A 26,864-nucleotide genomic window follows, 5' to 3' on the forward strand; every position below is an offset into this window, starting at 1 on the left:
CACACAGCACTGTGCTGTGGACTTTGTATCATAGTCTGGAGATTTTTTTTCAAATGCTTTGGCATTTCGCCTTCTGTAACGGAGCTCTGATAGAACAGATTTGTCTCCCCATATAGCGATCAGATCCAGTATCTCCCGTTCAATCCATGCTGGAGCTCTTTTTGAATTTGGGACTGCATCGCCACCTGCGCTGATCAGAGCTCCACACTGGGCAAACAGGAAATGCAATTTAAAATTTTGCGGGGCTTTTCCTGTCTACCTGGCCAGTGCATCAGAGTTCAGATTGCTTTCCAGAGCGGTCACAGTGGTGCACTGTGGAATAGCGCCCGGAGGCTAATACTGTTGATTTGCGGCCACACTAACCCTAATCCAACATGGTAATACCGATTTCAGCACTACTCCTCTCATCGGGGAGGAGTACAGAAACCGGTTTAAAGAGCACTTTGTATCGATATAAAGGGCCTTGTTGTGTGGACGAGGGCAGCGTCAAATTGGTTTAACGCTGCTAAAATCGGTATAAACGCGTAGTGTAGACCAGGCCGGAGGCAGTAAAACATGCAGGTGTGCAGTCATTTAACATTCCTAAACCGTGAGTGGATTTTTAGAAACATGGTCGGGGCTCTAAGGTTCTCTGTAACGTATATGGAATGCAGTACCTGTGCACCCTAGAGAGTTACTGCAATTCTGAAGTAGAAGACAGTGTTGGGATAACATACAATTAAATCTATCCCTTCAGGGATTCTGCTGACCTGAATTGAGAGTTGAGAGAGTAGATTATGATGATGCTAGAACTCCATGATACTGATGCTGTGCAATTTACTGCAATCCATCAGTGGTGTTAGGGGTTTTGTTTGAAACCAGATCTTGAAATAACTACGAAAAATGTAGTATTCCGTACTCACTCTCTTTTGATTCCCTAACCAATTTGGTTAAACTCAGTCTGGCACTCTGAAAAATCAAGCTTGGACGACTCCTGCCTATTAATAAAAATTCTGCTATTTGATCTTAGGTAACAACTGTGTTGCTGATTCAGATTTCCTTCAAATGCAGCACATGGGGTAACTGGATGGCTCTGAAGATTGCTAATAGGACAAATGTTCCTTCATTTTTAGGTCCCTGATTTGAATTCAGCACAGATCAGTGATTATCACCATTTTATGTTGGTATTTACCACCCGTTTGGTGGGCTGTGTGAAATGATTTGACTAGTCAAGTCAATTCCTCGTGGGCAGATGTCCATCACAAAAAACATGCCCACCACTAATTTGTTCCGTGTTGGCATTCTCAACAGATCAACCAGGACTGACTGGGCCATGGAGACTGAAGCCTTCTCTTGCAACACACACACACATTCATCACTAGAGGTAGTCCCATTAGGCCAGTATTGAGCATTGGGAGATGGATTTCCCTGCTGTAGACTTTCTGCAGACAATTTTTCTAGTATCCGTCTGGCTCCTTCTAGAAGCACTAAATCCACTCTCAGGTCTATTTTTTGCATTTTCCAAATACAATAAAGATATTAAGTTGGCTCTGTTACGATGGTAGGGAGAACTCGCCAAGAGCATAAAAATTCATCCCTCTACTATACGTATCAGCAAACATGCATCTTAATATTCAAATAGGAGCATGCACAGTAAGAGAAGAACAAAACACTCTCACTTTCTTGATCATCAATTCAAGGGAGAAGGCATAAAAAACAAACAGGACTTCAGTTATCAGCTTTATGTTGTTGCTTGCTGAGTTCCACATAATTTTCCTTTTCCACATGTAATTGCCGTGGGCTGATTCTAGCATAATTTTTGTCTGTCCCAGGCATATCTAGGCTATGATACAGACTTTAAATGCACAGATGTGTAGTACCATTACTGGAGGGATTGTGATTAGATATAGGGGATTGGGACCCAGGAGTCCTACATTCTCTTCTCTACTCTATTGCTTTATCACTGGCCTTGAACAAGTCACTTCACATTTCTGTGCCTCAGTTTATCAAGCTGTAAAATCCACACAATATTTCAAATCACTGATGAGAATTCATTAGCTTTTAGCTACTTTAACCTCCTCAGACATGAATAGAAAGTAGTCTTAATTGCTTAATATTGAAAAATATAGTGATAATGAAGGCACATAAGTGCATCTGAGGGTGACATAAGTGTATTCATTCACTCTTCATGAATCATTTTTGTGTAATGCCAACTTAACAAAAATAGCCAGTTCACATCCCTTATTTAAAGACTATTTGCTGCTGATGAGCAACCAAAACTGAGAGCTTAATACAGGAATTTCGGTAACAGAGAGGTCAGTCACTAGTTGAAGTGGGAGGTGGGAGAGATTATGGGGCTAGAAAGGACCATTGTGAACATTTGGTTAGACTTCCTGCATAACACAGGCCATAGGACTCCCCTCACTTAATTCCTCTTTGAACTAGAGCACAACTTTTAGAAAAACATCCAATCTTGCTTTTAAAACTCCCAGTGATGGAGAATGCACCTTGGTATATTGTTCTGTTGGTTAATTACGCTCACTGTTAATGATGTACATCTTTTCTGAGTCTAAATTTGTCTAGCTTCAACTTCCAGCTATTGGATCTTGTTATACCTTTGTCTGCTAGACCGAAGGGCCCTCTTACCTATTTTTTATTCCTTGTGTGTGAGTACTTAGAGTCTGATCAGTCACCCTCAGGGCTGGCTCCAGGGGTTTGGCCGCCCTAAGCAGCCAAAAAAAAAAAAAAAAAAGTTGCGATCTGCGGCAGTTCAGCGGGAGGTCCTTCGCTCCAAGCGGGAGTGAGGGACTCTCCGCCGAATTGCCACCGAATACATGAAAGTGCCGCCCCTCCCTGGAGTTGCCGCCCCAAGCATCTGCTTGATAAGCTGCTGCCTGGAGCTGGACCTGGTCACCCCTGAACCTTCTCTTTGATAAACTAGATAGACTGAGCTCCTTGAGTCTATTATTATGGGTAGGGCTTCCGATTTTAGGTTTTAACTAATAAACATCCCCAACCCGCGCACACATTTTCTCTCTCTCTCAAAAATGAAATCGGTGTTTACTGGATTAACATAAGAAAGACAGGAAGTGGTTACTTGTATCTAAGGGCTTGTCTATACAGAGCAGTAATGCAGATTATATGGATGTGATTTCTAAAGTGCATAGATTTGTTGAGCATTAATTGGTCCATTTAGACCTTGTTGGTTCTTACTAAAGATTCCCTAGTGTGCTTTAACATTGTGCAGTTTGAAACAGTACTGTGTTAAAGCCCACTAAGGAATGTTACAAAGAGATTATTAATTAATATGATACCGTAATTGTATATATTACACATTAAAGTATATAGAAAGAGAGATCCCTGAAAAAAATCAGATTTTTGTACATCTGATAACTCAAAAATTGCTTTAAAAAAATCCCCAAAAGTGAAATCAATAAACCCCAAAACCCAGAAGCCATAACTGTAAGATATGTTTTCCAGTCCTTTAATGATTCACATGACTCTTCTCTGAATCCTCTCTAATTTATCATCATCCTTCCTGAATTCTAAATACTAGACCTGGATACAGTATTCCAGTAGTAGTTGCATCAGTGCCAAATACAGAGGCAATATAACACCTCTGCTCCAACGCATAGGAGTAGAGGTGTTATACTGAGCGCAGGGGACTGGACTAGAAGACCTTTTGAGGTTGCTTTCAGTCCTACAATTCTATGATTCCCCCGTTTATATATCTGTGGGTCACATTATCCCTTGTGGATACAGCCTATGTACAGTACTCAAGTCTAAGGAAGCTTTGTTTTATTCAGAACTGGTCCATTATTTCTTTTCGAAACAGTTGTTCTTCATCTTAGTTAACAAGTACAGATTTCACCTAGAGCTGTAATGGACAATATTTACTTAAAGGTGATTATTGCAGCAGAATGAAGGATTTCAGAATATTTGATTTTTTTTTTAAATTTTTTTAAATATTCTGTCCCAGAACATTTTGCTCACACTTTACTTGGTAACAGTATGTCTGAGTCTTTTTACTGAGGGACTCTTGCCCTGTTGCAAGGGGGATCCAGCGGACGTATTGTACTTAGATTTCCAGAAAGCCCTTGACAAGGTTCTTCACCAAAGGCTTTTACGTAAATTTAGTTGTCATGGGATAAGAGGGAAGATCCTTTCATGGATTGAGAGTTGGTTAAAAGACAGGGAACAAAGGGTAGGAATAAGTGGTAAATTTTCAGAATGGAGAGGGGTAACTAGTGGTGTTACCCAAGGGTCAGTCCTAGAACCAATCCTATTCAACTTATTCATAAATGATCTGGAGAAAGAGTTAAACAGTGAGGTGGCAAAGTTTGCAGATAATACTAAACTGCTTAAGATAGTTAAGACAAAAGCAGACTGTTAAGAACTTCAAAAAGATCTCACAAAACTAAGTGATTGGACAACAAAACGGCAAATGAAATTTAATGTGGATAAATGTAAAGTAATGCACATTGGAAAAAATAACCCCAACTATAAATACAATATGATGGGGGCTAATTTAGCTACAAGTAATCAGGAAAGAGATCTTGGAGTCATCGTGGATAGTTCTCTGAAGATGTCCACGCAGTATGCCGCGGTAGTCAAAAAAGCAAACCGGATGTTAGGAATCATTAAAAAAAGGATAGAGAATAAGATGGAGAATATCTTATTGCCCTTAAATAAATCAGTGGTACTCCTGCATCTTGAATACTGCATAGAGATGTGATCTCCCCATCTCAAAAACAATATACTGGCATTAGAAAAGGTTCAGAGAAGGGCAACTAAAATGATTAGGGGTTTGGAACAGGTCCTATATGAGGAGAGATTAAAGAGGCTAGGACTCTTCAGCTTGGAAAAGAAGAGACTAAGTGGGGATATGATAGAAGTATATAAAATCATGAGTGGTGTGGAGAAAGTAGATAAGGAAAGGTTATTTACTTGTTCCCATAATATAAGAACATTGGGGCCACCAAATGAAATTAATGGGCAGCAGGTTTAAAACAAATAAAAGAAAGTTATTCACACAGCACACAGTCAACCTGTGGAATTCCTTGCCTGAGGAGGTTGTGGAGGCCAGGACTATAACAGGGTTTAAAAGAGAACTAGATAAATTCATGGAGGTTAAGTCCATTAATGGCTATTAACCAGGATGAGTAAGGAATGGTGTCCCTAGCCTCAATTTGTCAAAGGATGGAGCTGGATGGCAGGAGATTACCTGTTAGGTTCACTCCCTCTGGGGCACCTGACATTGGCCACTGTCAGCAGACAGGATACTGGGCTGGATGGACCTTTGGTCTGACCCAGTATGACCGTTCTTATGTCTTCTCAGTCTACAGATACAGATTATACCTAGACCCTTTTCAGTGATAGAACTTTATAAAATCATGAATGGTGAGGAGGACGTGAATAAGGAAGTGCTATTTACCCCTTTATATAACACAGGAACCAAGATCACCCAATGAAGATGATAGGCAGCAGGTTTAAAAAAACATAAGGAAGTACTGCTTTACACAGTGCACAGTCAGCCCTTTGGAACTCATTGCCAGGGGTGGTTGTGAAGGCAAAAACTATAACTGGATTTTTTTTAAGATTAGGTAACTTCATAGAGGATGTGGCCATCAATGGCTATTAGCCAAGAAGGGATGCACCCCAATGTTTTAGGTGTCCCAGAAGGTGGGACTGGATGATTAGGGATGAATCACTCGATAATTGCCCTGTTCTGTTCATTCCCTCTGAAGCATCTAGCACTGGCCACTGTTAAGACAGGATACTGGGCTAGATAGACCATTGTTCTGACCCAGTTTGGTCATTCTTATGTTCAGTTATCCCGCTAAAGAGGTTCAATGTCCAAAAGCTTCTGTCCAGTGGAAGAACAAGGTGTCATTCCTTTAAGTATCAGTATTGTGCTGGAAAACTTGTATTTCGTAGGTTATATGTGTGGTATCTGAAGTAGTACTGGCAGTGAGTTTTGCTCAACATAATAGCTATTTTATACTGGAGAGAGATCCAAGACGTCCCTTCTTTGGATAATAATTGATCTTCAGTGACAAGATACATGCAGTACATGTGTGCCCTTTATGGCAGACATTGATATCTGTTTTCAGCAAGATGACTGCCAACAGTTGGAGGCTCCAAAATGCCATCTACTTTAAAATGCATTGCAGGTTCTATTCATGGTGAACCTGTTCCTTGACCTAAGCATGTTCATAACTGCATCCATTTTGCTCAGCCTTGCAGTTTTCTTCTAGTACTGACAGAATGGCCGTTCTTAATGCCAAGAAATAGAATATTTTACATATTTTTTTAAACTTAAGTTTCCTTTGAAGAACAAAGATCTGTCAAATTTATGTAAAACATTTTATGAATTTAAAAATGCATTAAAGAATCCTGTGGCACCTTATAGACTAACAGACGTTTTGGAGCATGAGCTTTCGTGGGTGAATACCCACTTCTTCAGATGCAAGATGCATTGATACATATTCCTGCTCCAGAACAGTTGTACAACAGAAACAGTATATTCCACTCTCCACTGCATCTTGAAATAAACCAGTTTTACCCTGTTTCTGTGTTCCACCTTTGATCACAGAAGTAACAAAAGATTTTCAATAAAGGAACTGATTTCCCAGTTTCTGTTGCTTTGTTTCAGAGTTACGCACAGCCAGGTCTTCAGTATATCCAAGGGCAACAGATTTACACAGCTCATCCACAGGGAGTGGTGGTGCAGCCGACGACAGCAGTAACAACGATCGTAGCAGCCGGACAGCCTCAGCCCATACAGCAGGTGAGGCCTGGAGCATTACAGTCCCCTGGTAACATGCCAGAAATTATGGGGTGCAATTTTTTTCATGACCCATGTGAGAGAATGGTTTGATGTATATCCCATTTGGTGTATCCTTCCCCTGTTTCCCTTTTATGTTGGGGAGGACAATATCCTCTCCATATCCCCTAAACTGTAACTAGAAAGCCAGTGGATTTACTGTCAAAAGGGTAGTTAAAACCTAGAGTTGATTTTTTGCAAATAACATCCCTTCCCTTGCTCTGCTGTCTGGCATTGTGAGAAGGGCTGGTTGATTTCATATCCACCGTTCTCGTCTCCCACTCAGTAGCATTTGTAAACATAGTACTCTCATAAGCTATCTTAAAATGGCATGTCCTTTTCTCTTCCCTCTCTCCCTGTGTGGACTTTGCTGTGAATGATTCCTAAGCTTGATCCTCTGTCCTGAGAAAAGAGAATCACTTGTGTTATGTTTGGTGATCTGGCCTCAACGCTCTGTGTAAGGGAAATATCTCTGCCTCCCTACCAGCCTCCTGTCTCCCCACTGTATAGGAAAGGTGATTAGGTTCTGTAGTAGCCTTGGTTTCAGACTGAATTCACTGTACTAGGCATTTATCACTTGAAAAGGGCTGTTGGTGCTGTTCTTGTTGGCCACCTCACAGAATGATGTAGATTCCTCTTGAGGCTGCCTAAAGTTATGTCTACATGACAGACATCTGCTGGCATAGCTACATCAGTCAGGATGTGATCCTTGGCCAACATAACTGTAGCATCAGAAGCCCTGAGTATATATGCAGTTATACCAGCAAATCTGTGCTTTTACCAGTATAGCTCGTTCTTCTTCGAGTGATTGCTCACATCCATTCCAGTTAGGTGTGCGCGCCGTGCGTGCACGCTCGTCGGAAACTTTTTACCCTAGCAACTCCAGTGGGCCGGCAGGTCGCCCCCTAGAGTGGCGCCACCATGGCACCCGATATATACCCCTGCCGGCCCACCCGCTCCTCAGTTCCTTCTTACCGCCGTGTCGGTCGTTGGAACTGTGGAGCGCGGCATAGCTGTCCTCCACGTCCCTAGCTCTCCTTGTTCTACGGTTGATAGTTAGTGGTTCAGTGTAGTTAGTTATATAGTTAATAGTGTAAATAATATTGTAGATAGTTGTTAGCCGGTTTGGGCCGTAGCCCTTCCCGGCACCCGGCACCGGGCTCATGCCTGGTTCGCCGGGCTTTAAGCAATGTGCGGCCTGTAAGAAGCCTATGCCGACCAGCGACCCTCACGACGCGTGTCTAAAGTGCCTGGGGGAATCACACAGGTCGGACAAGTGCCGCATTTGCAAGGCTTTTAAGCCCAGAACAAAGAAGGAGAGAGACCAGAGACTTAGGACTCTCCTAATGGAAGCGGCACTTGACCCAGCAGCTTCACAGACTGTCATCTCTACACCGGCACCGGATCGCACCGGCACCGGAAAGACTCCCCGGCACCGGGTGCAGAAGCAAGACCCTCGAAGTCTGCAACTCCATCCAGGCAGACTCGAGTGGAGCGCCCGGCATCGACATCTGCCGCGGCGTTACCGGCACCGTCGACTCCGGGCCCGGTGGGTCCGTCAAGTCCGGTCCCGCCGAGCTCCCCCATAAGATCTGGGGTTGAGCTATTGGTCCCATCGACTCCAGAGACCTTCGCCTCGGCACGGGACCTCATTGCCCTGACTGAGTCAACTCAGCCTCCACCCCCAGTCCCTCCGTTGCGGGTGGCGTCCAGGGGCAAACCCATGATGACGGCGCCGTCTCGGGACTCACGCTCGCGGTCGAGGTCCTGACACCACGGTCGCTCAAGATCCCGCCGCTGCTCGCAGTCCCGGCACCGCTCCCCTCGGCGGTACCGGTCGTACTCGCGGCACCGATCGGCCTCCAGACGGTCACGGTCTGGTTCCAGCCGCCGATACCGGCACCGGGACTCTAGGAGCCAGTCCCGCCGTCGATCAGCGCACCGGTCGACCTCCCGGCACCGAGCTGGTGGCAGGTCCCGGTCCCGGTCGACCTCCCGACACCGCGTCGGTGGCAGGTCCCGGTCCTGATCCCGGCACCGAGGCAGCGGCCGGTACCGGTCCAGATCCCGGCACCGAGACAGAACCCGGTCCCGATCCCGGCACCGGTATGACTCCCGGTACCGGTCCCCGGCACCGAGAACATCTTCGGTGCCGGACCGCGGAGACTCTTACCAGCCGCGGTCGGCCCCTCCATGGCCTTCCAGACAGCCGTCGGTGTCATCACAGGCGGACAGCGTACACGCGCTGGGCACCGACAGACAAGCGGCTCTTTTCCAAGACCCTCCGCAACAGGACCAGGATCCGCAGCAGTGGGGGTTCTGGACACCCTGGGCGTACCATCAAGCCCAGGGCCCCCAACAGCTTCCTCCTAGGCCTGCAACGGCAGAGCACAGGGCGCCGGAGGCGTCGTTGTCTCGCCCCCCTCCCTCCCCGGACGGGGAGGACGGATCGAAGCAACAAGACCCTGGTCTCCCTCCTGAGCCAGAGGCGAGGGCTGAGGCGGACCCCCCGCTGGACACTTTCTTGCCAGGGGTCTCCTCATCCTCTTCTCCTCACGAAGCGGTGGCTGGCACTTCCTCCAATAGCCCTCCTCCACTAGATCTCAGGGCACATCAGGACCTCCTCAGGCGCGTAGCACAGAATCTGAGCCTGCAAGCTGAGAAGGTCTCTGAGATCGAGGACCCCATCGTCAGCATCCTCTCCTCCGATGCTCCCACCAGGGTCGCCCTACCCTTCATTAGGACGATCCAGGCCAACGCCAATACAATCTGGCAGTCACCGGCCTCCATCCCCCCTACTGCGAGGGGCGTCGAAAGGAAGTACATGGCCCCCTCCAAGGGCTATGAGTACCTCCACATTCACCCGACACCATGTTCCCTGGTGGTGCAGTCGGTGAACGAGAGGGAGCGTCACGGACAGGAAGCCCCAGCTCCCAAATCCATGGAAGCCAGGCGTATGGACCTCCTTGGCTGCAAGGTCTATTCGGCTGGGGCCCTTCAGCTCAGGGTTTCCAATCAACAAGCCCTTCTTAGCCGCTACGCATTTAACTCTTGGGTGGCAGCGGACAAGTTCAAAGAGCTGCTGCCACAAGAGGCTCGTCAAGAATTTGCGGCGATTCTTGACGAGGGCAAGAAGGTTGCACGAACCTCGTTGCAGGCCTCCTTGGACGCTGCAGACTCGGCTGCCCGTACCCTCGCCTCGGGGGTAACGATGTGCCGCATCTCCTGGCTTCAGGTTTCTGGCCTTCCACCGGAGCTCCAATACACCATCCAGGACCTCCCGTTCGAAGGCCAGGGCCTGTTCTCGGAGAAGACAGACCCCAGACTGAAAAGTCTTAAGGACAATCGGGTCATTATGCGCTCCCTTGGGATGCACACGCCTGGGACGCAACGCAGACCCTTCCGGCCGCAGCAACAGCAGCAGCGTCGGCCATACCCCCAGTTCCGCCAGCGGCAGGACCTTAATAGGCGCCGCGGCAGAAATGGAAGGCGCAGACAGTCGGGGAACCAAGGGGGGCAGAATCAGAGCTCCTTCTAAGCCCCGCCTGGACCCAAACCTTCGTTTTGAAGGTGCGCCCGAGGGCGCAGTACCAGTTTCCCCCACGGATCCTTCCCCCCCGTTTTCCAACCGCCTTTCGTTTTTCCTCCAGGCGTGGACCCAAATAACATCCGACCGCTGGGTCTTACGCACGGTGCAGACGGGATACCGTCTGCAGTTTGTATCATTTCCTCCCTCCCGCCCCCCTTCCTCGTCCCTCTTCAGGGACCCCTCTCACGAGCAATTCCTTCGACAGGAGGTACAGACGCTCCTCAACAAAGGAGCTATAGAGGCGGTTCCGGAAAACGAGAAAGGCAAGGGGTTTTATTCCCGCTACTTTCTGATCCCCAAGGCCAAGGGAGGCCTCAGGCCTATCCTCGACCTGCGAGAGCTCAACAAATACCTAGTGAAGTTGAAGTTCCGCATGGTATCCCTGGGGACCATTATCCCATCCCTGGATCCGGGAGACTGGTACGCTGCCCTCGACATGCAGGACGCTTATTTTCATATTGCCATATGGCCACACCACAGACGTTTCCTTCGATTCGTGGTGGGCCGCCTTCACTACCAATTTGCAGTCCTCCCATTTGGCCTTTCTACGGCTCCGAGGTTATTCACAAAATGCATGGCCGTCGTTGTGGCACATCTTCGGCGCAGTCGCATTCACGTGTTCCCTTACCTCGACGATTGGTTAATTCGGGGCACGTCGGAGCTGCAGGTCTGCAGCCACGTCTGCAGGATCACCGGCCTGTTTGCCACCTTGGGCCTCATGATCAACGTGGACAAGTCCACCCTGCTCCCCTCGCAGAGGGTGGAGTTCATTGGGGCCGTCCTGGACTCCACCGTGGCCAGGGCCCTTCTGCCGTTGCCAAGGTTCCAGGCGTTGTCGGCGATCGTTCAGCGCTTGCTGACAGCCCCCTTGACATCGATACGGACATGTCTAACCCTGTTAGGCCATATGGCAGCCTGCACATTTGTGACCGGGTACGCACGGCTCCGCATGAGGCCCCTCCAGTCGTGGCTCATCGCACATTACCGGCCGGCAAGGCAACCACTAGACATGCTGATCACAATCCCCCAGGGGGTGTTGGATTCTCTCAGCTGGTGGCTAGACCAGTCCGTAGTGTGTGCGGGGCTCCCATTCCACCCGCCCCAGCCCTCGGTGTCCCTAACGACGGATGCCTCAGATCTCGGCTGGGGGGCCCACCTGGGAACCCTGAGAACACAGGGCCTGTGGTCCCCACAGGAGGTGAAGCTACACATCAACATGCGGGAGTTGAGAGCGGTCCGCCTTGCTTGTCAAACGTTCTGTCACCAGCTTCGGGGTCGTTGTGTCGCGGTATTTACCGACAACACGACGACCATGTACTATATCAACAAGCAGGGCGGCACCAGATCCTCTCCCCTATGTCACGAGGCGATGCGACTCTGGGACTTTTGTATAGCCCACTCCATTCACCTCACGGCTTCCTTCCTCCCCGGAGTATGGAACACGCTGGCGGACCGCCTGAGCAGATCCTTCCTCTCGCACGAGTGGTCCCTTCGCCCGGACGTCGCCCTCTCGATCTTCCAGAGGTGGGGTTGTCCCCGTGTGGACCTCTTCGCGTCCAGGGGGAACAGGAAATGCCAGGCGTTCTGCTCCTTTCAGGGCCGGGAACCCGGGTCTATAGCGGACTCCTTCCTTATTCCGTGGACGACCCTCTTATTCTACGCGTTCCCCCCGTTCCCGCTGGTCCACAGGGTCCTTCTGAAGGTGCGCAGGGACAGGGCCCGCGTGATCATGGTAGCCCCGGCGTGGCCCAGGCAACATTGGTACCCCATGTTGCTGGACCTGGCCATAGCCGACCCAGTTCCCCTGCCCCTTCACCCGGACCTGATCACCCAGGACCACGGAACTCTCTGTCACCCGGACCTCCAGTCGCTGCACCTAGCAGCATGGCTCCTGCATGGCTGACCAGTTCCGAGTTGCGCTGCTCCATCCCGGTACGTGAGGTACTCTTGGGCAGCAGGAAGCCTTCCACTAGAGCGACATACTCGGCAAAGTGGAAGCGTTTCTCCTGTTGGTGCGTGGAGAAAGGTCTCCTCCCGATGGAAATTTCGGTGGCCAATATTTTGGACTATATTTGGTCCCTCAAGCAGCAGGGCCTGGCGATCTCGTCCCTGCGGGTCCACCTGGCGGCTATCTCCACCTTTCACCCGGGTGGGGATGGCCGCTCCGTTTTCTCTCACCCGACTGTGACTAGATTCCTGAAGGGGCTGGAACGTCTATACCCTAACGTCCGACCCCCTGCCTCTACCTGGCATCTTAACCTGGTGTTGTCTCGGCTCATGGGGCCCCCCTTCGAGCCGTTAGCTACTTGCTCCCTACTCTATCTTTTTTGGAAGACTGCCTTTCTAGTAGCTATTACCTCAGCTAGACGGGTGTCAGAACTCCGGGCTCTCACGGTAGATCCCCCATATACAGTCTTCCATAAAGATAAGGTGCAGCTGAGGCCGCACCCTGCCTTTCTCCCCAAGGTGGTCTCAGCCTTCCACGTCAACCAAGAGAGATTCCTCCCGGTTTTTTTCCCGAAACCTCATTCTTCACGCAGGGAGCAACAGCTCCACTCGCTTGATGTCCGTAGGGCTCTCACGTTCTATGTGGAGAGGACCAAACCGTTCCGCAAATCCCCCCAGCTTTTCGTGGCAGTAGCGGACTGCATGAAGGGGCTTCCCATTTCCTCGCAGAGGTTATCCTCGTGGGTAACATCCTGTATCAGGACCTGCTATGAGCTGGCCCACGTTCCTACGGGCCGTGTGACTGCGCATTCTACCAGGGCGCAGGCGTCGTCGCTGGCTTTCCTCGCCCGTGTGCCCATCCAGGAAATCTGTCGGGCAGCGACCTGGTCATCGGTCCACACCTTTGCTTCCCACTACGCCCTGGTCCAGCAGTCCAGAGAGGACGCGGCCTTCGGATCTGCAGTGCTCCATGCCGCGACTTCTCACTCCGACCCCACCGCCTAGGTATGGCTTGGGATTCACCTAACTGGAATGGATGTGAGCAATCACTCGAAGAAGAAAAGACGGTTACTCACCTTTGTAATTGTTGTTCTTCGAGATGTGTTGCTCATATCCATTCCACACCCGCCCTCCTTCCCCACTGTCGGAGTAGCCGGCAAGAAGGAACTGAGGAGCGGGTGGGCCGGCAGGGGTATATATCGGGTGCCATGGCGGCGCCACTCTAGGGGGCGACCTGCCGGCCCACTGGAGTTGCTAGGGTAAAAAGTTTCCGACAAGCGTGCACGCGCGGCGCGCACACCTAACTGGAATGGATGTGAGCAACACATCTCGAAGAACAACAGTTACAAAGGTGAGTAACCGTCTTTTTCACTCATCTTTGCGGGTATAGCTGTGTCCGCACTAGGAGCACTTTGCTGGGGTAGTATGCCAATTTTCCAATACATATTAGGCACTCCTAGTGTAGACATGGTCTTAAACTCGCTAAGTTAATCAGAAGCATCACAGTGAAAGTGAAGAGTGGTCCACTTGACTACTGCTTTATGAATGGACTTGGTCAGGTATCCTTTACTTTCTTATGCACTGTAGCTTTGTATTAAAAACTTTGTAATATTGTCGTTCTTTGCTCAACTTTCTCTCTTTGCTGTCGTTGGGGTATTTTTAGCCAGAGCTGGTAGTGACCAACAATCTTCTGGATCTACCACCACCATCTCCTCCAAAACCCAAAACCATTGTCCTCCCTCCCAACTGGAAAACCGCCCGCGATCCAGAGGGGAAGATCTATTATTACCATGTGATCACAAGGTAAATGCTCACTTATGTATTTAGTGCTGGTGTTCTTATTCATGTGTAAAAACTGCACCCTTATTCTATGTTGGCGGTATTCCAAACTACTGTGCAATGTATTGTACTGTCTCTACAATGCCACAGCAAGGTGCTGCAGGAGGTAGTGCTGGGGATTCGTTTAGCAGTGTCCCCCATGTCAGCACTGAGCCGATAACCCAGAATGATGATAGGTGTGCTCTCCTTGAGTACCGCTTCACACCCCCACAGTCAGACTATGAAACTCCATTGCCAAAGGATGTTGTGAAGGCCAAAAGTAAAACTGGGTTGGAAAAAGGATTAGATAAGTTGATGGAGGATAGGACCATGTCTATTAGCCAAGATAGTCAGGGATGCAACCTTGTGCTCTGCGTGTCTCTAAACCTGTGGCTGTTAGAAGCTGGGACTGGGTGATAGGGGATGGGTCCCTCAATACATTTCCCTGTTTTGTTCACTCCCACTGAAGCATTTGTCACTGGCCACTGTCAAAAGACAGGATACTGGGCTAGATGGACCATTGGTCTGACCCAATATGGCCATTCTTCTGTTCTTATGCTTTATGTGGTTAAGGTTTTTCATGGTTAATATAAGTCAGAAAAGAGGTTTGGATGGGAATTCAGTTTCTTAAGACTTGTCTGGATTGAGTGGTGATCGATCCAGCAGGGGTCGATTTATTGCGTCTAGTCTAGACACAATCGACGGCAGAGCGCTCTCCTGTCAACTCAGTACTCCACCAGGGCGAGAGGCGCCAGCGGAGTTGACAGGAGAGCGTCAGCTGTTGACTTACCACAGTGAAGACACCGCAGTAAGTAGATCTAAGTACGTCGACTTCAGGCACGTTGTTCATGTAGCTGAAGTTGTGTAACTTAGATCGACATCTCTTTTCCCTCCCCCCTGCCCCAGTGTAGACTAGGCCTTATTTTAAGGAGAGCTAGTGTGAATAGTTCCATTTTTTAAAAAAACCCTGACTCTGTTGTTGATTTGTGCTATCCCTATTTGTACTAGGATTTATGAGCCCCATGTAGTACCAACATAAGGAGCATTTCAGAACACCAGGCAATGGGAAGACCTTACTGATTGCCTAACAGCAATTAACATTACATGTCTGGGGAGTCTACATATGAAAGGAATGACATGCAATTCAGCCTTCAGCTGTTGGTATTGATACCAACGAATCCTCCACGAGTTGCTTTGGAAACTGCTGACTGAACATTTTTAGACTTAAACTCATAGCAGTCTTACCCCCTGGAGATGTTTTGTAAGCACTTGTTTTAAGTAGCAGCATTCCAAGGCTGATTCAGTAGAGTCAGACTGCATGACTACTCAGTTTCCCCACCTTTTACTTATCAGTCCATTTTTCCCTATGAGGCAGACATTAGTTTAATATTATGGTTTATGTTGTGATGTAATAAAATTCAGCTGCCCACCATTAAGTAGGATTTAAAAATAGCATCTTGGGTTTGCAGGACATGTGGTCCACTTTAAACAAGCATATTGATTTTCCCCACAGTCCTCCCATAGACTCTTTAACGTCAGAAGGGACCATCATGATCATCTAGTCTGACCTGAACATTGCAGGCCAGAGAACCTCACCCACCCACTCCTGTAATAGACCCCTAAGCTCTGGCTGAGTTTACTGAAGTCTTCAAATCAAGGTTCAAAGACTTCAAGTTACAGAGAATCCATCATTTACTCTCCTCCTTGACCCCACTCCAAAAATAAGTTTGGATTGTGTTTGTCTGGGGACTTCCACTGATGAATCAAAACCAGAACCTTCAAACCAGATAGTCCCTTTTCTTCAGGGTTTCAGATTTTGTCCATAGTATACAGACAGCTATAAGTCCAGGCCATGTTTGGAATCAAAACATGATGGAAAAGACCTGTAGCATTTGGTCATTTAGTCTGTCTGCCAGGGCCCAGTGCAGAATAGTTCTCTTTGTTGTCCCCTTCAGGATTTTGATTAGTCTAATTTTAAATGATTCCAGTGATGGGATGGGGCTTCCAAAACTACTCCTGGGAGACCATTCCACAATCAAATAGCATTTTTAAGACATCTTTCCTGATAGCCTAAATTTTCCATTGCGCCCTTTCATCCCATTACTTGTACTTAGCCCATCTTGGATCACACTAAACAATTTCTCTCCCTTGTTGATGGATATACCCTTTTAGCTGGCAATTATATCTCATTTGTCATCATTTAGCCAAGCTTTTCCATATTAAATTAATTATTCATCAGTCAATCGATCTCTCCAGTCCTTTGTTCGTTCTTGTTGCACTTCTTATGAAATCTTCCCTGTATGTCTGCATCTTTCCAGTAATGAAATGCTTGAACTGAACGCTTGATTCCAGGTGTGGTCTGACCTCATTTCTGTAGAGAAAAGACTACTACCCTCAGGCTCTCTGATGTGACGTCTCTGTACAGGCAAACCAAAACCACACTGTTTCTGCTTACTACCATGTTGCTTTGTAAATTCATGTAATCCCTACACCTTTCAGCATTAGTTTCTCGGGTATATGATGATTTCCCCAGATGCACTAGCTTGGATATTTTTGGATTGAACCTCATTTTATTTCATAGACATGTCTACAGTGCATAATTCTCTGTCTTCACTGGCAGTCATAACTACCCTATTTGGTATCATCTGTGTATGTTATTATTGTGCTATTAGTCATTGATCTGGAAGAAGGGCAACATCAAGATTAAGTCTGCCCCTAATCCAGTGCCATGCTCATTGATGCCCCAACATGAAATGAATTGCTGTTTATTGTTGTTTTGTTTATAATACTTTCAATGCATGTGACGCTGTTCATATCCCTGTCAATTCAAAATATTCTTTTCAGGAAGTTTTTGTGAGGCACTGGTTATATGCAATCAAAGCTGAGAGTCCTGTCCCCAGTCAGTTATTTGCAAGAAGGCAATCAGGGCTGGCTTCCAGGTGTCCAGAATAGAGGACATGATGGTAATTTCATGTGTGTGCTTCCATTACTCCAAGATATGAGTGAGACCGTTCCCTTCTTTCTCTAGGCAAACCCAATGGGATCCTCCTACTTGGGACAGCCCCGGAGATGATGCCAGCCTCGAACATGAAGCTGAGATGGACCTTGGGACTCCAACGTACGATGAAAACCCAATGAAGGTAAGTGTGCAATCAGCAGGTGAAACATCTCCTCTTTCACAGCTTCTTTAAATGGAGAGTGGAAAATTTGTGTTGTTTCATAAGTCCTGTGGCCAAATAGTCTACTGTGTGGCAAATACAAGCATGCGAGAAAGTTTAAATTGTTGAAGGGGTGGATGACAATATCTTATATAGACTGAGTATGAACAGAAGATAGAGGTGTTCTTTTAAATGTGGACGGAAAAGCACAAATTAATGGTCTGGCTGGATGTTTCTGAAAGCTGTGTTAATAAATCATTAAACAAGGTTTTCCTTGACACTTTGACATAGGAAATAGGTGACTCTTTCCAATAAAAAAATATATTAGTAGAGTGTTGGCTCCCTCTAGCTCTAGAGAACACTAGTTCCACCCGTTCTGTCCCATAGCTGCTGAAGAAGTTTCTCTTCATTATCTGGAACTCCTCTTGCTGGAGCTAGGAGGAGCCCTGGTAGACTCCCTCTCAGACATGATAACTTGTTTGTTAGAAGTCTTCCTGATGTTCCAGCTCCCCATTCCTCCACCAAATAAATAAATACCCATATAGGGTTATTATTGACTCTGACCCTAGCTCTTTTACAAAGTCAGTGTCATGGATACAGTGTTTGAGTCTGGCTGAGCAAAGAGAATTATCTTGTGTTATTGGTCTGGAAATAATGTTTGTATGTCCATATAGAGGTCATACTCTTAAAGCGGGGCATCAGCATTGCCCAGTGTGGAATCCCATTTCTGGAATTGGGATTCGAGTGCAACTTGAGAGAGAAAAGCTTACTGTTCTTCTTCGAGTGTTTGCACATGTCCATTCCACGCTCGGGGTGTAAGCACCTTGAGCACAGTTGCCAGAAATTTTTCCCTCAATGGTACCTGTCAGATTGGCTCCAGTGCCTCCTGGTGCTGCATGCTCACAGTGCTGGTATAAAGGGGCCAGCCAACCCCACACTCCATCAGTTCCTTCTTACTGCCCGTGATGGATGCCGGAACTGCTCACTTCCCCTGTTTGTTTCTTCTGGTTATTTATTTTTCATTTGGACTGTAAATAGTTCTTGTACATAGTTTAGTTGAAGATACTGCCTTATTAGTGAATTTTCTTCTGCCCCCTGTACCTCCTGCAGCAAGCCTCTGCCTTTGAGTGACGCACATGCCAGTTGCTTAAAGTGCTTGGGTGAGGCTCATGTCCGGGACCGTTGTCATATCTGCTGGGAATTCAAGCCTCATATGAAGGACCAGGAGACCATATGGAAGTTCCTATTTATGGAAGAGGCACTCAGATACTCTGCAGAGCCGAGCTGGTCAGACTCAGTACTGAGTACTTTAGCATCAGTGAGGACTGCTGTTCCCGCTGTCAGGGACTCTCACCATTCTCTGGTGTTGAAAAGGAAACATAAGCAGTTGGCTGACAGGGGGCGTTCTCCTCCATTGAGTCCAGTACCAGACCAGCCTGTGCCAGAGGGACAATGAGGGTCCAGTGCGATTGTGGTTCCATCTGCCCTGGAGGTGTTTGCAGCGGCAAGAGACTTGCTGGAGTTATTGGTACCACCATCAATCCAAGAGCAGGTGTCAGCGGTGCAGGTGGATAGAAAGGAGCATGTCACCCCAAGCTGCCCTGTGTACCGTCTAGCAGGGAACCATTCCTGCTACCCTCAATGCAGGCCTCCCTGTCTCAGCGCTGATCTCCAGAACCGATGAGTACCGCACCTCCATGGTCCCAGGAGAAGGGCTTGATGTCTTGAGTTGGAAGTGGGGTCATATACCTAGCAGAGTGGTTGCTGTTGGTACTCCCCGGTCAGCCCTTTGGTGGTGGTGGACCCAGGCTCAGATACCCCTAAGCGCTTGGCCCAGTGTGCACTGGCCTATGCCAATGCAATGGCCATTTTGGAACCCTTGGAGTTTTCCCCCAATGTCAGGGGCACATTCCAGACACTCATATTTGGTGGCCATGGAGAGGACTTCTCCATCCCATCATGCAGCACCTGACCTGGACTCCGGTACCAAATCCAGTACTGATCCTTAGGATCTAGACCTGCAGGACCTAGTTGCTGCAGAAAGAGACGAGGAGGACCCCTTGCTGGTGATGACTTCAAAGCTCATCAGGAGCTGTTGAATCACGTGGCCTCCAACTTAGGGCTGCAACTGGAGATAGTCAAAGAATCCTCCCACAGCCTCGTCGACATCTTGGTTGCAGCGAAGCCGACTACGGTGGCTCTGCCTCTCAATGAGGCTATCATGGGACCAGTTAAATCCTTGTGGTAAAACTCGTACTCCCTGCCACCCACCTGTGGAGAGCTAAGAAGCAGTACTTTGTTCCCACCCAAGGGTATGAGTACTTGTACTCCCACCTCCAACCGGGGTCTCTGGTGGTCTCAGGGGCCACTGAAAGAGAGACTGGCTGCATGGAGTGACCCTTAAGACAAAGGACTCAAAGAAGCTAGAGCTATTTAGTAGAAAGGTTTATTTTACAGAAGGTTTACAGCTCCACTTGTCCAACCAACAGGTGTTGTTCGGGAGATACAATTTTAATGTCTGGGACTCCATGTCAGAGTTCAGAGACTTGCTTCCTCAGGAGTCCAGGCAGGAGGTCCCATCTTCTACCAGTGTGGAGAAGTCACTAGCCAGGGCCTTCCTGCAGGCCACCTTGGACATGGCAGTCTCAGTGGCTGAATCTCTGGCCATGCACAGGTGTTCTTGTCTGCAGTCGTTGGGCCTGCCAATGGAGGTCCAGCAGTCTCTCCAGGACCTTCTGTTTGAAGGGGCCTTGCTCTTCTTAGACAAGACAGATGCAAAGCTCCATGGACTGAAGGACTCCAGAGCTCTACCCTCAGTCCCTGCGCCTTTACACCCCAGCGCCCTTGAGGGAACATTTCAAGCATCAGCAAAGTGCCCATTTCTCCACCCGGCCATCCCAACCTACAAAAGAAATGAAGCTGGGGTTTTAGCCACAGACAGCCACCTCCATCCACCTCAACATCTGTACCCACCCTACCCAGATACTCGGGGGTGGGAGGAAACGGATGGGGACACGACCTCTAAGCAGAGCTTTTGACGGGATGTCCAAGGGCATTATATCAGTTCCCATAATGCTGGATCCTGCCTTTCCACTGTTTTCAGACTGCCTGTCCCACTTCAGCTGAGCAGGATCTCATATAACCACAGACTGTTGGGTGCTGAGTACTGTGGAGATGGGTTATACTCTCCAGCTTGTTCCTACCCCTCCATCCTACCCTCCCTCCCTCCCTGTCCCTCTCCAGGGACATTCTCACAAGCAACTCTTAGCCCCAGAGGTGCACGCCCTCCTCCGAGTGGGAGCCGTGGAGGAGGTTCCTCAGAATTTAGGGGGAAGATATTTACTTTTATTTGCTAATTCCCAAAGCCAAAGGTATGTCAGGCCTGTCTTAGACCTGCACCTTCTCAACGGCTATCTCAAAAGGCTAAAGTTCTGCATAGTCTCCGTGGCCACCATCATTCCCTCCCTGGATTCGAGGGACTGGTATGCTGCTGTCCATTGAGAAGCGCCTATTTCCACATCAGTTTTCCAAGGACCCAGGTTACTCAAGTTCGTTCTGAATCCAGCCCACTGTCAATTTGCTGTTCTTCCATTTGGCCTGTTGGCAGCCCCATGGATTTTTATGAAATGCATGGCAATACTGGCGGTCGTCTTGAGAAGGCATGGGGTACAAGTGTACCTGTATCTCAACAACTCGCTAGTCCAGCAGTGTCCAGCCTGAGCCTGAGAAGGAGCCAGAATTTATCAATGTACAGTAACTCCTCACTTAACGTAGTAGTTATGTTCCTGAACAATGCAACTTGAAACGAAATGATGATAAGCGAATCCAATTTCCCCATAAGAATTAATGTAAATGGGGGGGTTAGGTTCCAGGGAAATTTTTTTCCCCAGACAAAAAACTATATACACACACATTATATGTTTTAAACAAACAATTTAATACTGTTCACAGCTATGATGATTGTGAAGCTTGGTTGAGGTGGTGAAGTTAGAGGGTGGGATATTTCCCAGGGAATGCCTTGCTGCTAAATCAGTGGTTCTCAAACTTTTGTGACCCCATTCACATAGGAAGCCTCTGAGTGCGGACCCCCCCCCATATAAATTAAAAATACTTTTTTATATATTTAACACCATTATAAATGCTGGAGGCAAAGCAGGGTTTGGGGTGGAGGCTGACAACCCACGACCCCCCATGTAGTAACCTCATGACCCCCTGAGGGGTCCCGACCCCCAATTTGAGAATCCCTGTGCTAAATGCTGAGCCCTCAAGGGCAGCAGGAATGGAAGGGAGGGGAGACAGCATAGCAGACAGAAACAGACACACAGCTTGTGTGTGGAGGAGAGAGAGAAATGCACACTGCCCCTTTAAGTAAGCTGACCCTATCATAAAGAGATAGTTAAAATGTCCCTTTTAAGTGGATCAGGAAGTTGAGAGAGCAGCTGCTGCCCCAGGCTCTGTCTGATTCTGTGTCCCTACCCTGCTCTATGTGGAGAAGAAGGGTAAGCGGGGTGTACGAGCAGGGGGGAAGGGGACACCCTGACATTAGTCCCCCCCCTCACCTCCCACAGCAAGCAGGAGGCTCAGGGAGCAGCTCCAAAGCAGAGAGCAGGAGCAGCACATGGCAGTGGGGGGAGGGATAGCCTGCTGGCAGCTGCAGCACAGGGAACTTAGGTGGGCTGCCAATCCACCCTGGTTCCAAGCCCCTACCAGCTAGCTGCAACAGGCTGCTCTTCCTGCAAGCAGCGAACAAAGCATTTAAAGTTGTGCAGTGCTCCCTTCTAATGAACATGTTCCCTAATTGATCATCATCGTAACCACATGAACCGGGATGACTTTAAGTGAGGAGTTACTGTACATTGCTAAAGAGCCACAGTAATATGTCAGCAGCCCCCCATCAGCTCCCCCACTCCGCTCCCAGTGCCTCCCACTGGCAGCCCCGGTCAGCTGTTTTGGGTGGCATGCAGGAGGCTCTGTGGGGAGTAGGGGCAGGGTTGAGCACCAAGCTCCCCCAGCACATTGGAAAGTTGGAAACTGTAGCTCCAGCCCCAGAGTCGGTGCCTATACAAAGAGCCGCATATTAACTTCTGAAGAGCCACATGTGGGTCCAAGGCCCAGCGTCTGCCTCATTCAGTCAACCTTTCAGGGGTTGGGCCTGCTGTTAAACAGAAGTCTACCCTCACCCCGGTGCAGAGGATAGAGTTTATTGGAGCAGTGCTCAGCTCCAGCCAGACCAAGGCCTTCCTCCTAGAAACCCGCTTCCAGATGATAGCACCATTGATAGCACAGGTCCAGGCCCACCCTCTCACAATGGCACTGCCTCAAACTTCTATGGCCTTTTGCACATACATAGCGCGGTATGCAAAGCTACACCTCTGACCTTTTCAAGCTTGGCTGGCCGCAGTGTTCTCACCAAGCTGCCACCACTGGGACTCCGTGCTCACTGTACCTCCCCTGGTCCTCGCCCCCTCCCGATTGGTGACGGGACCCTCTGACGGTCTGTACAGACGTTCCCTTCATCAGGCTCCAGCCTTCGTTATCCCTAGTCTTGGATGCGTCAGAGCTAGGATGGGGGGGGGCTCACCTGTGGCACCTCAGGACCCCATGGCCTTGGGCCCAGGAAGAGCTATCATTACATATCAGTGTCAGAGACCTGAGAGTGATCTGCCTAGTTGGTCAGGTGTTCCTACTGCACATCGCAAACAAGAGCGTGCTAGTGCTCACGGACAACACAGTAGCCATGTACTACCTCAGCCGGTAGGGTGGGGCTCACTCGTCTCCCCTGTGCTGGGAAACTATTCGCTTATGGGAGTTTTGCATAATACACTCAATCCAACTTGAAGCTCCTCACCTTCGGGGGGCCCAGAACGAACTCTCAGGTCACCTTAGCAGATCTTTCCCCAGTCACCATGAGTGCTTCCTCCATCCCGACAGTCGTTTTCCAGCAGTGAGGGACTACCCATATAGTCCTGTTTGTGACCAGACACAACAAGAAATGTCGCTAGTTTTGTTCCCTGCAAGGCGCGGGCTTGCACATGGATGCTTTCTTGCTCCCTTGGACGGAGCATCTTGTTTACACTCCCCTCCCCCCCACCTTCCACTTATGCACAAGGCCCCATTAGCACTGGTTTGCCACACTGCTAGGTCATTTAGAAGTGACTCCAATACCACTTCCTCTCCTCCTGAACCTGATCCCACAGGACCATGGTTTAATGCTCCATCCAAACCTCAGCACCCTCCACCTGACAGCTTGGAAGCTCCATGGCTGAATCCCGTGGAGTTGGCCTGTTCAGAGTAAGTCCGCCAGGTCCTTTCAGGTAGCAGGAAACCCTCTACCAGAGCTATATACCTCACCAAGTGGAAGTGCTTTTCCATTTGGACTTCCCAGCACACGATCGTCTCTGGAGACTGTTCCTGGAGGATCTGCAACATCTAAAACAGCAAGGTCTGGCAATATCATCAGTTAAAGTACACCTTGCAGTGATCTCGGTGTTCCACCATCCGATGGATAGCTGATTAGTTTTCTTGCATGAAATGTCCGTCTGCTTCCTGAAGGCCTAGAAAGACTATACTCACAGATTCTGAAGCCCATTCCCTTGGGGGACCTAAACCCCATCTGGTCAAAACTCATGGGTCCCCCATTTTGAGCTGCTGGCAACGTGTCCCCTATAATACTTTTCCTGGAAAGTGGCCTTTCTGGTGGCTATTACATTGGCCAGAAGGGTCTCAGAGATTTGGGCCCTTGCATCAGAACCCCCCATACACAGTCTTCTTTAAGGACAAGATACAGCTTCGCCCTCACCCCGGATTCCACCCAAAGATAGTGTTGCAGTTTCCCAGTAATCAGGCAATTTTCCGACTGGTTTTCTTTCGGAAACCTCACGCAAACAGGGAGGAACAAAATGTCCAGACACTGGATGTTAAATGTGCCCTAGTGCTCTGTATAAAGAGGACAGAACCATTCCATAGATCCACTGAGGGGAAAATTTCTGGTGACTGTGCTCAAAGCACGCCCACACCTAACATGGAATGGACATGTGCCACACATCTTGAAGAACAAAAGTTACAAAAGGTGCTGGTGGGAGGGGGGAGTTGGCTTATAAACGAACCAGCTTATGATCGAGTACATACAGTACTTTCCGGGTTTCACTGAGCCCACCTTACTGGCCCATCTAGACTTTTTTAAAAGCTGCTATTTAGCTTTACAGTTAAGCACTTTTCTATGGATACATAGTTTGACTTCTCTTACTTCAAACGCTGATGGTTTAACTCTCTCAAAGGAGCTATTATTGCCTGTATTGTTAGTGCATTAAGGGATTGTAAATCCAAGGATTGTCTGTCATATATGTAGCTTAGTGTTTAAAATGTGCAGCAAAATCCCACTGAGAAAGTAACTTCATTTGCAAAGCAAACGAAGAGTGGAACAGGCTTTGTTTTTCTAACATCCAGTGGCCTCTGTCCAAGGTCTCAGTGAGGATCTGAAATCATCACTTTTTTCTTTTCTTGCACTTCTACAAGTTAAACAAATGAGGGTAAAAAGGAGACCTGTGTCAAAGTGCACCGGAGAAAGTGTTTTATTGGGTTATAGCATCATAAAATCATAAGACTGGAAGGGACCTTGAGAGGTCATCTAGTCCAGTCCCTCGCACTCATGGCAGGACTAAGTTATAACTTCCTGGAAATGGTTTACTATGGACATAGCAAGATTCTAATGTCAACAGGTTTAGGGACTATATTTTCAAAACAACTCAGCACCCAGAAGCTTTTTGAAAACGCAACAAAACTGATCAACTTCCATCTTTCCAGCCCCACCACAATCCTGAAAACTCACAGGCTAACCTCCTTCTCAGACTATTCCCTCTCTCTACCCCCTGCTAGCCTCCTTTCTATCTCCCATGGTAGTGCACTACTAGTCAACCCATCTTCTTCCTTCTAGTTGCCCACACAGTGCTCAAGTCACGAGCTCTCAGATACAGGGGAAGCACCAGGTGAATTTCAGTGAGTGCTTCTGTTGCTTATATTACCGAGACATCCAGGATTGGACCCTGTTGTTCTAGGTGCTGTACGAACATAGAGATAGATGTTGTACCTGCCATGAAGAGCTCTGCTCTAAGCAGGAATATCCTTGTCCCACTTCACTCCTAAAATGGGAGGCTTTTCTCAGCCTCATGTACAAATGTCCATAGGGCTCTCCTAAAAGCCCTTGAAAACGTCCAGTTCCTAGGTGTTGCCACCTGGAAAGAAGCCAGGCTCCTAGGGGTTAATAAAATCCATGTGTGTTTTTTTTCCTCCAGGTATAACATTCAGCATTCTGTTATAAATATCTAATTTGCAAATGTTTACTCCCTTGCAAAAAAAGACCACAAAAATAATGAGCAAGAACTTGGTATACAGCTGCTCGGCTGTGGAAGCAGTTAGTTTTGCAAATTGTCAAAAAAATCCATCAGGTCATTTTAACTACTTTGCTGTTAGTTCTGTATCCCATCCACTGCATCTGCTTCCCACTGGAATCCATGGAATGTCAAGACATTGCTGGTATGACAGGCAGCAGTCATGTCCCTTAAAATAGATGAGTCGTGAAGATACACACAGCTTGTTGTTTCTGGTTCACTTTTGCCTGTGTAGTTTTTTTAAAAAGGCAGCTGAGTACATTTTCAGTGCAGTGAGTTTCCAGTGTGACTTAGCTAACTCCCTACGCCACGCCATTTTGAAAATGTCTCCCTTTAAAGTAATTAATGTGATGGAGAAAAGGATTAAAAATTCTATAAATTAATTTCCTTTATGAATGCTCTTGATTTTTAAAAGTGAAAGAAATGTTAAATTTTTACTTTTCACCATTTATATAGTTGCATTTAACTCAGCCTGAAAAAAGTAAGAAATCGAGTCAATTTACCTTTTGCTTTTAATCCACTTCTGGTCAATTTTATTTTCTTGTTTACCTGTACTAACCCAGTCCTGCTTTGTGTAGGTTGCAAACAGCACAGGGAAATTGTTGCATACAAACCAAAAGCACGCTTTTTCCATCTAAACTTAAAAGGACATTTCAATTAAGTTTTGTAAAACATTTATATCTTAGACCTTCCTTAATGTCCTTTTAATTAGAATACGTTAGTTTGTCTACTTGAAAATAAAGGCTTCACTCTTCCTGGGAATGATAAATGAATTGGAAAAAGTGGTTGTTTTTTGTTCTGAGCAATCAAACTCTGGAATCTGTTATGTCTGAATCTTGCCTTTAGGTAGTAACTTAATGGTGCCTGGACTAACAATGGTAGGGATACTTCCTGTTGTAAATGGAGGAGGACCTGATCTGCATTAATTTGTATTAGGAATGGGTTCTTCTGTAAATCCAGATGTTTCGTTTGGGTCAGAGACAGTCATCATTTTATAGGATTGATAACTTTTAGTCTCTGTATTTAAATGTATAGTGACTAGATTACACTTTATTTTCAAGTACAGTATGATAAAATACACTTATGTGCTGTTGGTAAAAGATAACCATTAGAAATGGGGAAATGGTCATAAAAAAGATATACAAAGTTTTGGAATATAT

At 47.7% G+C, this 26,864-nt stretch overlaps 1 protein-coding gene across 7 annotated transcripts in view; it reads left to right on the forward strand.

The window, feature by feature from the left end:
* Positions 1–26,864, forward strand: part of SETD2 (SET domain containing 2, histone lysine methyltransferase) — a 157,266-nt gene that overhangs the window by 101,589 nt on the left and 28,813 nt on the right. For all 7 annotated transcript variants that reach the window (XM_050942380.1, XM_050942385.1, XM_050942384.1 and 4 more), the window contains 3 exons: positions 6,635–6,769; positions 14,005–14,144; positions 17,188–17,299. In XM_050942380.1, coding sequence (XP_050798337.1) covers positions 6,635–6,769; positions 14,005–14,144; positions 17,188–17,299 — 387 coding nt within the window. The remainder of the gene's footprint in view (positions 1–6,634; positions 6,770–14,004; positions 14,145–17,187; positions 17,300–26,864) is intronic.

The sequence above is a fragment of the Gopherus flavomarginatus genome, chromosome 2, assembly GCF_025201925.1.
Source record: "Gopherus flavomarginatus isolate rGopFla2 chromosome 2, rGopFla2.mat.asm, whole genome shotgun sequence".
Classification (NCBI taxonomy): domain Eukaryota; kingdom Metazoa; phylum Chordata; order Testudines; family Testudinidae; genus Gopherus; species Gopherus flavomarginatus.